Raw genomic sequence first — 12,766 nt, 5'->3', positions numbered from 1 at the left:
CAGTGCACGGTATGACGTCACCAGGACGGGGTGGTGCTGGCGGCGCTCGATGGGCACAGCGGGGTGCCCGAGCGGGACCCGGGGCTGAGCAGCGACCCCGGCCCGGCCCTGCTCACCCCGCACCCGGCAGGCTCCTCCTGCGCCGCTAGAGGACTGCGGCTGCCCGCAGACCGGCGCCTCCTTATCCCCGCTACCGCCCGCGGGCAGCAGGGACGGGGACAGCGCTGGCAGAGCCTGCCCGGAGGGTCCTGCCGACACGGCATCCTCCTTCCCGAGACTCCCTGGGACAGCCCAGGGCCCGCATGGGTAAAATTCAGATTCTAATTCAGATTACATATTTAAAAAAAAAAAATACTGTTCGGGTGGTCAGGCACTGAAATAGATTGGTCATTGAAGTGGTGGAGTCACCATCCCTGGAGGTGTCCAGGAGGCGTCTGGATGTGGCGCTGGGTGACATGATTTAGAAGTCACAGTGATAATGCTCTGTTGATGGTTAGGCTTGATTGGAAAGGGCTCTTCCAAACTTGACGATTCTATGAAAAGGTGTAGGGTCAGGACACCTGGACAGGATACTTGCCAGGATGACAAGGACCCTGGGCTGTCATCAGCCCCTCCCTGCAGGGAAGCACGTCTGTCCCCGTGGTGTCAGTGGTCATGGTGTGATCACAGCAGAAGAATCCCCACAGAGCATCCCCACCCCGGTGTCTACTCCACCCTCACCTCCAGAGCCAGAACAGCCCAGCCCAAACCAGTGTCACCAGAGCCAGTGGTATTTATAGAGCAACAAAGACGAGGGGCACTACAGGGCCCATTTGGCTCTGCTGGTGACTGTGAACACAAGTGGGTTTAATGAGTTGGAACCACGAGCCGATCCACTTGGCTGGGCAGGAGTAACCTGCCACCAAGAGCAAGAGAAGGACATCAGGTGTCCCTGAAAAGTGCAGAGGGCAGCCTGCAGCCTCGGGGATGGGTGCTCCCTTCTGGCCGGGGCTGACATCTCTTGCTGCTTGACATCGCTGTGCTGTTTGAGCTCTGAAGAGGAGCCAGCCACACCATGTCACTGCCATTGACCAGCCACTGGCGTCTGTCCCAGCAGTCCGCTGAGGATACTTAGCAGAGTGTGACCAAAACCTGCCTTATCACAGTCCCCCTGGGACCCGAAACAAACCCAGGGCAAACAGGAGTTTCCCAGCAAAGTCTGACAGCTTTCAACACAGGAACTGCTGCTAGCTACTCAAACACCTTCTCCTTTCCTGCCCACCTCAGTGTGTTTGCTCTGGAAGCCTATCCAGCTCTTGAGAAAGCCAGCAGAGGTGTTGGCTGAGCCCAGGTGACATTGTTTCCCAGTGTGACTGCCAGAGTTGCTCACACCCCTGCTTCTTGTGCTGTCCCATGTTTGTGCTGCTTTCACAGACATTTGCCCTTTCTGCCTGCTCCACAAGGACACCAGCTTCCCTCTCAAACAGTCCTTGGGTTCTTTCTGGACAATCATTTACTTGCTGGTAAATGCTGTTTCTTGGGAGGAAGGAGAGAGCACAAGAAAAATAATTTGTGAATTTGGCTCATGTGTGGTTGTCATTTTGACCCAGATAATTATTTCTTTTTTAGCTCAAAAAAGTCTCACCTTGTTTTGTTGGGTTTCCAGCATTTATCTCCAAGGGATACTTAATGGTGGGGGCTGAAAAAAAACGATGAGAAAGCCCAGACCTAAGTGAACTGTTTGATCTCCCCTCATACCTCCCCTCTGTCCTGCCCCAGTGGAAAGTTTGTTTGCCTTTCTGCTGAGCCAGCCTGGAAAAACGTTTTGTTTTGTATTGACTCAGATGCTTTGCTTTCAGGTCACTCTTCAAGGACCTGCACGAGTAACAAGTCACCTTTGATAGTGAGCAATGCCGACAGTCTCACATCAAGGATTCCAGGACTCCCCAAATTCTCATTTTCCAGTGCCTTCTCCACCCCATGTGCCCAAAGACTACTGGTAGTGGCTGCTTTGAGCACTGATTCTGGGGAGCACCCATTGCCTCCTATCCAGGGTGAAGCTGCCCCAAGACCTCCAGGCAAGAGGGAGGGATTTCTGTGCTTTAGATGTTGTCTCTACATCTTTCAAGCATATTTAGTTCTCATAAAAGTGAGAAACTGGGAGAGACCCAGCTGGGACCAGTACTGTACAACCCTCACCCGAGGTAACAGATCTGGACACTGCCAGACCTGGTCCCACATCTCTTGAGCAGAAAGACAAATGTTCCTTCTCCCCCAGCACCATCCCAGAAATTTTTGGGGGAAACCTTGTGGCTCTTAGGGGTGCTGGACATGACGGGCAAAATTCTGCAGTGGAGCAAGCTCACACCAGCCTGAAGTTTCCAACAGGACATTTAAGCACTTTGATATTTGTGACTGAGGCATGGTGAAACCTGCCCTGTGTGTCCTACTACCCTTGTAGGGTGGGTGCAATGGTGATCTAACCCACTGTAGGAAGTGCTCTGCCAGCACTGCTGCAGACACGTGCTGGCCCAGCCCCATCAGCCTTCCCAGTGCTATCCTGGCCCTGAAAAGGAGCCTGGAGAGAAGCTGGTCCTTTAATGGGCTCTCACAGCCAGTGGAGCATGCCAGCCCTGATGGGACTGCAGTGACAAAGTGCTGATCTGCAGCTTGATAAGGAGGGGCAGTGCAGCAAGGTGAGACTATCAGGCCAGCAGGAAAGCCATTAGCCTTTGTTCCTGGCCTCCACACATGGGAAGAGGGGCTGGGGACAGCAGGTGGGACAGAACTGCTGCCTCTGGGGTCTGCACAAGGGCTTTGCAAGCTGCTTTTCTGGAGACTCTGCCATTTCAGTGATGGCATAGATTAGAAAAGCTCTGCAGTTACTCTTTTGCTAAAGCAATCACAAAGTGTAGCTGCTGGTGGCTACAGTACCTAAGCAAGTTCCCTTTTGTTTTAAAATACTCCTCTGTGCTGCCTTTTTGAGGTGTCTAAAGGCTGCTCTAGGGCAGGGCACAATACCAGTCTTACCACATAGCTGGTACAAGAACATGCAACTGTCAACGGTGTTCCAGCAATTAGAGATCAAGTATTGTCTGGGGATTTCAGCTTCCTTCTAAGCTGAAAAGGAGATCTTTTGTTCACCAGGACTGGTGTGTACAGCCCTGCAGACAGCCCTGTGTAATGGGAGACCCAAAACCACACCCTGAGCAGCATTGCTCGAGGGAGAGCTCGTCCTTCAGACAGCAACAAAATCCACTTGCTTTAGGCCCCCCAAAAGTGACCCCAGTCACGTGGAGCTCTGCTCCTGCAGGGCAAGGGCTAGGGCAGATGGTCTTATCTCTTCTTCCCAACACTGTCTCTATCCTGCTGTCTGCACGGGTTCAAATGAGGTTGGAGGATGATTTTGTGTGGCCGTCAGTCTCTTCAAGACCATCCACAGCATTTTTCTGCCATCTGTCATTTTGAGAAGAAAGCACACAAGAAAAAATAATAAACTCAAATTATTGCCTAATCAACACCAAAATCAGTGCTGCTTGCTCAGCCTGCGGGCCACAATTAGATGCCATCAGCAAATTTGGGCAGCTTGCCTGGGCTGCTGTCTTTCATCTCTGGAAGACTGACAGGCAAACCAGGGATCTGCAGGCAGAGGAAGGAGCTGGGATCCGTTTGAAGGACTTGCCTTGCTCTTTGGGGAAAGAGCACATAATTCAAACAGTAGGAAAAATGGACTTTTATGTTTATGTTTGTTAATTAAAGGAAAACCATACTAGAGAAGGGGGTGTTTAGGCCTCCAGCACCATCTCACAGTATTGCCCTGGTTATGCAGCCCCAGCTCAGTTTGTCTTGCCAGGAGGATGCTCTGGGTTAATCACGTTGGGAAATTATGGAACACGTGTCACTTGAACATCCTTACAGCCTTGGCAGGGCCATCACGTGTCTGTGCCCTCATGCAGGATCTCGGTTTGAAGCGCACACCTTCCTCTTCCTCCTGTTCTGCACCTCAGCTGCTTCTCCAAAAGCCAAGAGCTGGAGCAAAGGGCAGTGCCTTCACCCACAGTGCCAGCTGGGGAAGGGGATCTCAGAGCTGGGGAGGGGGTGAGGGGACAGAGCCGGGAAGGAGGGGACAGCAGCGATCAAGGTGCTCTGTCAGGGGCAGGGAAGGGGTGTGGGACTGGGCAGAGCAGGGGGCTGAACACTGAGTCACACTGGCCTCCACATCTGCTGGTGCCCGTGGAGGCAGGGCTCAGAGGTGCTTGGAGCAGCTCGGAGGAAAGGTGCGGAAGCCTGTCCCTCCTCCCGGGGAGGAAGGTGGGTTAGAGGAACAGCCCTGCTGAAGCTCCAGTGCTCTGAAATGTGATCCTGCCAGAGGCACCTCCCTGGGCCCCACCTCGCCCTCCCTGACCTATATATGTGCCTGGTCCTGGGTGGCACGGGGGCCAGGGCTCACTCAGGCCCCAGGAGCCCCTGCACAGGGACAGCTGAGCACCAAGGCATGGCGAAGAACACCAACATGCGCTGGCGGCTCCCGCTCGTGTGCCTGCTCTGGGAGGGGGCCATGATCGTCCTCTTCGGGGTCTTCGTGCGCTTCGGCGCCGAAGCTGATGCGCACTGGGAGGAGGAGAAACGGGAGATGAACCTGACCAGTGACATGGAGAATGACTTCTACTTCCGATACCCCTGTGAGTATTCTGGAAGCCTAATGCTTGTGCTGGCTGCTCCTCATCCCATCCCGTCCCGTCCCGTCCCATCCCATCCCAATCTATCCCATCCATCCTATCGTGTCCTATGGCAAAGTCTGTCAGAGGTGCTGTCTCCACCAATTGCTAGAAGGTCATGCTCTTGTCTTGAGGCTGGCTTGGGGTTCACCAAAGAACCAGAGAAAGGCCTCATGGCCCTCTGGTGCCTTGGGGCTCTGTCAGCAGGGTGCCGTGACGTCTTTTTTCCAGGAATAGGGCTGACGTGTTCCCAACACTCTGCAAGTTTCAGCTTTCTGCCCCCTCCCTCATCTTTGGATCAGAGCAAGCCTTTCTGTGCACACAGAGGAACGGCTGTTGAGATCCTGTGACATCTTCCTCCTCTTCCTCCATCCACCCCCTCACTTGTGAATTACCTTTTAGCTACTGGCATTTCGGTGCCAGAGTCCTCCTAAGCTGCCAAGTTCCCAGGGTTCTTGGGTTCTGCACCACAGTGACCCAGAAATTATTCAGAAGGTTAAAGCTCTTCTGGCCAGCCAACGCCTCTGGGTGGCTTTGATCGCCAGGGCTGGTCATCTTTGTGAGCCTTTCAGAACAGGCTGCTTCTGTAGGCAATTGTTTCCAAGGAAGCAACAGGCCTGAGTCATGCATCTATTTAGAACGTTTCCATTAAAAACACCTGCTAAATCAAAGGAGCTATAGCAACCTGTGGCTGCTGAGGATTAGCTAGTTGAGAGAAGGATTTGTTTACAGAAACCCACTGCTCAGTCAGCCTTCAGGTTCGTGTACGGTCATGGCTGCCCTGGACTCTCCCTGGACATCTGTCCTTGGGACCAGCCCCACACAGGTTGGTGTGAAGCAGCAGCAGTGCCTGAGGACTGCTCTTATCACTGGTGTGCTGGGAGGACATCAGGAGTCCAAGAAAGAGTGTGTAGGAGCTAAGGAAGTGACATCTATTCTGTCCTCATATCCTACTCCTGCTCTGCAGTGCCAAATATTCCCCCTCAAATGGCAAGATGGATTCAACACAACTAAATCAATCTAAGGGCAACTGCTCAGTTTAGCTTTGAATTACGTTTCTGTTTCAGGCCTGAGGAAGAGCTCACGTGCCCAAAAGCACAGCTGTTCTTTCTCCCTTATCTAATCAGAAATTTTCTCTCTCTGCAAAGATGGACAAACATGACAATGTGGCCAATCCCTGGAATTTAATCCTTGTGTGCATCCAGTGCTGCTCAGAAGACTGTGGTGGTTGATCCCCCGAAGATCATTTGTACCAACATATCTGTGACCACTGCTGTCCACAGCACCTGTCTGCAGTGGCAGAGTGATAAGAGTGACAAATGAACAGGTCCTTCAAGCCAGAGAAGATTGGGACGGCAGGCAGAGGGAAGCTGTCCTGGTTTCAGGAAGCCAATATGTGGTTGTGTCAGTGGTGCCCATTGCCAGGCCCAGTCAGTGAGACAATTCCTTCTCATTTTGGATTGCACATGGATATTTTGTAACCAGTGACTCATCTGCTCTCTAGGGAAAAAAAATGAGATTTTTTTTTTGTCCCTGAGAGCATTCCCAAAGCCCTAACACTTATTCTTGATAGTTATGGCAATTGTCCTGCCACAAAAGCAGGCTTACAAAACCTGTAGGTCATGGCAATACCTGTACAGCCTCTGAATGATAACAATGATATTCTTACTAAGGGAAAACAAAGGCAAGGGTTAGAAAAGGTTTTAGATTGGGTGTGGTTTAAAGAAAGATCTGCTCTTCCTCCTGAGTTCATTCAGGGTCTAACACAATGGGATCCTCTGGGGTTTGGGAAGGTACACAGTCCGCAGCATTAACTCTGACCTATGTATTTCTGCTTTCAGGATGAGAGAATGAATCTATGATGCAAATGGCAGCAAATAAATCTAGCTGTATATTGTGCTGCTTACACTGGAAAAGAGAGAGGGGAAACAAATACAGCTGCAGAGGGAAAGTCTATGGGATTGTGTGGTAAAACCACAGTAACTAAGATTGGTTCTTAGGACATGTGGAGAAGTGCTTTGGAAGTGACCTTTGCTGAACAGTACCAGCTGCAGATCTCAGCTCCTTCTTTTTAAAATAGTGATTTCATAGACATGAGGGACATCTTTTAAAAGCAATCAGATAAGCATGGCACTACACAGCTTAAGCCTGTCCAAATGCTCATCCTTAAATGAGTTGCAAGGTCTTCTAAAGCACAAAAGGACAAAACTCTCAGCTTCTGCAGAGCTGCACTTCATGCAAGCCTTCCCCCGCCCTCAGTGGAAGTAGCAGACACAAGCCCTGTGGAAATGGACCAGGGGCTGATGGATTTCAGCACAGTTTTGGAGTAGAGCAGACTTGCATCCACAGAATTTCCTTTGCCCTAAGCTTACACCCTCTCTGAGTGCACAGACTTTGCTGGATATTGTGGCTATAATGATTTCTGCACTGCAAAATGCAGAACATTCTGGTTTGGCTCCCTCAGTTCTCTCTGCAGGTTTTGCTGGCAGGAGTCTCCCAAGGGGTATCCCAGCCTTGGGTCTCCTGTTCTTTCCATTGGCTGAGTGACCTGCAGTGTTAGGGTTTGCATGGTTCAATTTGTAAGTATGCAAGTGTTTCAGCTCACTTAGTTGCAGAGGAATGCTTATCTGATAGAAAGGTGCAGCATTAAAAAGTACAGCAGGTTTACTATACCAAGAAGGTCTTTCAAGAGGCTCACACAGATCTGGTTTCCCCCGGGGAAGGGCATCTGAGGGGCTCAGGTGAGCAGGTCTGACCATTAGTGGGAAGAACTGGGTCTCTCTGGTTTGAGCACTAAAAATCTCACACGGTGGGTTTCTGCTCTCAAAGGTATTTTGCTGCTGATTTCTGAAGCATTTAAAAATGTATTTGTAAACTTTCCTTGTTCTTGTGCTCTCCTTGCTCTGAGCCATCACCAGGACCCTGCACTGAACGGATCTACCCAAAATGGCCATTTACGTATTTTAACAAAACTTTACTGTTTATTTCACGTGATGGTTTTGAGTTTTTCACAAAAGGAGAAAAAACAATCTCAATAGAAAAATGTTTTCCTTTGTACACTCCATCACTCTCAGGTCTTCTTTTGCACACAGCTTTTAGTAAACATTTACTTTAAAGGCCGAGCCTTTTAACCAAAAGCCAGTTTCTAAAAGCTGAGCCATTTTCAGACTTGGAAACATGGGGACATGAGGCAAACATGCATTTTCTCTTGAATTTCCCCCCTGCTGCTACTGATGTAATTAGTTTCTTTTCAACACCAAATGCATGTGGCACTCGCAGCCCTGCTGTCCTCGCAGAGCTGACAGTCCCTTCCCTCTGCACAGCTTTCCAGGATGTCCATGTGATGATCTTTGTGGGCTTTGGCTTCCTCATGACCTTCCTCAAGCGCTATGGATTTGGAGCTGTGGGTTTCAATTTCCTCCTTGCTGCCTTTGGGATCCAGTGGGCCCTCCTGATGCAAGGCTGGTTCCACTCTTTCAAGGATGGGAAGATCCTCATTGGAGTGGAGAAGTAAGGAGGAGTTGGGCTCTGGGATGGCTCCTCTGGCCTGGTCAGTAGAAGAGCTGGAATGAGCCAAGCAGTTGGCAACACCTGTATGTCAGTGCTGGGAACACATATCATCCACATTACCTGAATAATGTTAATGTAGGGGTGTGAGGATGGGAGGAAGGTCAGTGGGAAATAATCCAGGGATGTCTCCTAATCATGTCTTCATTTTCAGGTGGGATCTCTAGAGCTGGGGGTGGGTAAGAGTGATTTACAGAGAAGTTTTTCCTTATTAAACCACAAATTTCCTTCCCTTTTTCCAGCCTGATCAATGCTGATTTCTGCGTGGGCTCTGTGTGCATCGCCTTTGGGGCCATCCTGGGCAAAACCAGCCCCATACAGCTCCTTGTCATGACTTTGTTTCAAGTCACACTCTTTTCAGTGAATGAGTACATCCTCCTCAACCTTCTTCATGTAAGGCTTTAGGTAGTACCTGCTTTGTTCTGCTCCTTTCTCTCTGCACCTCTCCCTTTGCTGTGGCCTCACCAAGCCACTGCCTTCATAAGCATTTAAAATGAAATAATTCAGACAGAAAAAGTAGGCAGATTGTGAAGGAGAGGGGCAGTGGGTCTTGATTCCCTAAGAAAGGAGATCTTCTGGGGTTTTACACGTAATCCTGTCAATTCAGAAGTGCTGGGTCCCTCTGACAAGTGCACAGACAAGCTGGGCATAATGCAAATGAAGCCTCAGCTCCAGAACAAGTGGTGATTGCAGAAGCAAACCTCTGTTTTCCCATGGCTGCAGGTAAAGGATGCAGGTGGCTCCATGACCATTCACACCTTCGGAGCCTACTTTGGCCTCACGGTGACACGGATCCTGTACAGACCCAACCTGGAGCAGAGCAAGGACAAGCAGGGCTCTATGTACCACTCTGACCTCTTTGCTATGATTGGTGAGCCAGCCCTCATCTCGGGGTGCTGCTGCATGGGGAGCACTGGGCTGCACAGGGCTGGTTCTTCTTGTGTCTCTGGGAGTAACTGAAACCAGGATATGGAGTTGAGGAGCTCTGTATCACAGAGGTCTTTCACATTTCAGAATTACTCAGCTCCCTTCATCAGTGGCTGGGCTGAGATGGTGCCTGGGAAGATAAGGATCCATTTTGGTTCCCTTTCTGTGCCAGCCTTTCCTGATGCTGGTTTCATCATGGCGGGTGCGGAGCTGGGGAAGCAGGACTATGGGATGTAATTTCCCCCTGTGCAGTAGGGGTTTGTTTTCAATCCTTGCATTCTCTCTTTTCCCTTTCTCTTCCTCATCCCATCTACCCCATCCCACCAGGTACCCTGTACCTGTGGATGTACTGGCCCAGTTTTAACTCAGCCATTTCTGACCACGGGGATGCCCAGCACAGGTCTGCCATTAACACGTACTGCTCGCTGGCCGCCTGTGTCCTCACCACCATGGCCTTCTCCAGCATGCTGCAAAAGAAGGGCAAGCTTGACATGGTAAGATGGGAGCAGAGAGCCCTGCACTGCCCCAGGGACATATACTGAGGTTGATCAAGGGTCTAGGAAACAACTGGCACTTGTGTTTTGCTGAATAGACACAGGGTGTCTGGAGATGATGGTGAAACCAGCATCCAGGCAGAAACTCTGAGGCTATATTGAATAAGAAAGTGGGAATGGGTCCTGCAGGGCTTGAGGTGTGGGGTGCTGCCCTGCCTGTGGTGGACCCATCACAGCAGGGACTGGACTTGCTCTTGGGCACGTTGCAGAGCCCTTTTTGGCAGCTCTCCCCATCAAACAAGGCCTGCGCAGCAGCTCGTGAGCAATCGGGGGGCTGACTTGTACGTGTTGGATGTGTGGGTGACAAGTCTCTGTGACAGCAGAGCTTGCATGACACACGGGTGAGACAATTTCCATCTCATCACAACTCCCCACCCAGATCTGTGGATGCAAAGAACGTGTGTGGTACGGGGAGTGGGAGTCTCTGTGCACCTGTGCTACAGACAGAAGCTGCCTGTTCTTTTCTTGTTTTTCACCACCAAGTAGGAAAATGGGCCCTGATATTTCCTCTGGAAACATTTTCAGAGCTGATTCTCCCGCTTTGCCATTTGCACCATCCCTGAGCAATTGCAATCTCCCTGAGATGCCAAGGCAGAGTGGTTGCCCCTGCAGGTGCACATCCAGAATGCCACGCTGGCCGGCGGCGTGGCCGTGGGCACCAGCGCCGAGATGATGCTGACTCCATATGGCTCCCTCATTGTCGGCTCCATCTCTGGCATCGTGTCCACGCTGGGCTATGTCTACTTCACGGTGAGTGCTGCTTGAGGGGCCTGCAGCCCTGGTCCTGCTGAGGAGACCAGGAATGGATTCACTTCCCTATGACGGTTCCTGCTTTCCAGAATCCCTTGTGAGATGCACTTCTGTCTCCTTTCACTGCCCCAAAATGCTCAGGAAGTTTCAGACTCCCAACAGGAGCGTGTTTGGAGAGTATGTTGTTAGTTTATCTTGAGCTTGGCTTACATCTTTGTCTAGAAGTCTTTAGGTCTTTAATGGGATACAATATCTCTCTTCTTTCTCTGCTTATCCCAGTCCTCCATGGAAGAAACTAATCCTTTCCAGGGCCACACTCAGTTCCCTGATCTCTCTCTACTTCCCTTCCCCTCAGCCTTTTTTGGAGTCTAGGTTGCACATTCAGGACACATGTGGCATCCACAACCTCCATGCCATGCCAGGCCTTATTGGGGGCATTGTGGGGGCCATCACAGCAGCTGCAGCCACGGAAGATGTGTATGGAAAGGAAGGGTAAGATGGCTTGAAAATCTTCCCTGAGTACAGATTTTACCTGAAGCTCTGTGGGCTGGGAGCAGGGAGAAAATAACAGCTTTTGTTAATAGTTCAGTTGCCCAGAGCTATCCCTCAAAAACATGGGTTGCACTGACTGTGTTTGGCTTACTGAATTGTAGCCTCATCTTATGCAGCTGACTCTTGGTGGCCTCATAAAGTGAGCCACAGTCCTGCTATTCGGCATGATTCTGGGCCACAGTGGGGAGGGAAGTGCTTTTCCCTCTCCCCTGCATTATTTTGTGGGGTCAGGTAAGGCTAAAAGTCTGAATTACAATGAGAATGTTTACATTTTGGGCTCCTCCTTGGTAAAGCTTTGCCAGGGGTCAGAGAAAGAAGTGAGCGGTGTTTTGGTCATTGCAACACTCTCCTGGTCCACTGCAGAAGAGGGATGGGGCTAGGGAAGAGCTCCCAAGAGAGCGGGGCAACATGGTTCTTCCGGAGCTGGGGAATGCCTCCTGCCAGGGGCAGTCATCACCATTTCTGCCCTCGGCAGGTTCATCAAGGCGTTTGATTTCACGGGCGTGTACCAGACGCGGACACCCAGTATTCAGGGAGGCTTCCAGGCAGCCGGCATTGTGGTGTCTCTGCTGATGGCATTTGCTGGGGGAGCCATCGTGGGTAAGCCGGAGGGCAGCACGCAGGAGGGAGGATGCTGAAACAGCGGCATCCATGTGCCGGATCCATCCGGGGGGACGGCACCGAGCGCCGTGCTAGGGCTGCGTTTGCCCCCTTGGGTGGACCACCCGCATCCCCCCGTGCCCACCGCCCTGCCCTCTTCCTCGCAGGGGGCATCCTGAAGCTGCCCATCTGGGGGGAAGCCGCGGCCGAGAACTGCTTCGAGGACGGCATTTACTGGGAGGTGAGCGGGGCGGGAGCGGGAGCGGGGCGGGGGGCACGAGATGGCGCTGTCGGCCCGCGGCCCGGCCCGGGGGGCTCAGGGGGCTCTGCCGCAGGTGCCGGAGGACGAGGAGAGCGACGTGTACCACATGCACAACCCCGACAAGCCCGCCTCGCCCTGAGCCGCGCCCCGCCGCCCGCCCGCATACCCCTCCGCAGCATCGAGCCCCGCTGCCGCGCCGGAGGATCGTCTGCTCCCCGTGACCGCAGGGCTCTGCCCTACTCTGCCGCTTTTGTAACGAGTTGCTGTGGATATAAAAAAGTCGTGTTCTTCTTTCCAGGCCTGTGCTGCCGTGTGTCAGCGGCCGAGCGGGATGGGATGTGCGGCACAGGGATGGGATGTGCGGCACAGCAGCTGCTAGGAGAGCTCTTGGCTGCCCGGGGCAAAGCAGAGGCTCTGGGACACTCCTGCTGCCCTGGGGACAAAGTGGAGTCATGAACGGTGGCAACACAGGCTGGGTGTATTAGACAATGTATTAGATAATGCAGTCTGGGGTACTTGGTTTGGGAGCTGGCACCCTGAGATGACAACCCCGCCATGGGAAGCACAGGCTGGGCTGGTTCTTTTTGAGGATAGGATGCTATGTTGCAGCAGCTGAGCCTCTACTCATCCTGCCATCCACATAGGGTAGAGGGCCATTGTGAGTCCAGCTACACTTCTACACGATGGCCTCTGCCATCAACTTCCCTTGAGCTGCCCTACTGAGGCCTCCATCAGCTCCTCGGAAACCTTGTTTGCATGTACAGTACAGGCTGACAGGACCCTTCCCTCCTTTTTGGCTTCATCCATTTCTTCCAGTGTCATCAGATGGATGGCTCTTTCCACTGTCTGGTGCTATT

The 12,766-nt window shown here is 51.9% G+C and overlaps 1 protein-coding gene across 1 annotated transcript; it reads left to right on the top strand.

Moving 5' to 3' along the window:
• Positions 1 to 4,471: 4,471 nt before the first annotated feature.
• Positions 4,472 to 12,048, top strand: RHCG (Rh family C glycoprotein). Its single transcript, XM_030228558.2, has 10 exons — positions 4,472 to 4,661; positions 8,021 to 8,207; positions 8,507 to 8,657; positions 8,988 to 9,135; positions 9,519 to 9,685; positions 10,358 to 10,495; positions 10,851 to 10,987; positions 11,523 to 11,647; positions 11,815 to 11,888; positions 11,983 to 12,048. The coding sequence occupies exons 1-10, from the start codon at positions 4,475 to 4,477 to the stop codon at positions 12,046 to 12,048; spliced, it is 1,380 nt and encodes a 459-aa protein (XP_030084418.2). The 5' UTR covers positions 4,472 to 4,474.
• Positions 12,049 to 12,766: the final 718 nt, after the last annotated feature.

The sequence above is a fragment of the Serinus canaria genome, chromosome 10 (genome assembly GCF_022539315.1).
Source record: "Serinus canaria isolate serCan28SL12 chromosome 10, serCan2020, whole genome shotgun sequence".
Taxonomy (NCBI): Eukaryota; Metazoa; Chordata; class Aves; order Passeriformes; family Fringillidae; genus Serinus; species Serinus canaria.
The sequence above is the reverse complement of the archived record's forward strand: the minus strand, read 5'-3'. Positions and strand labels throughout refer to the sequence as shown.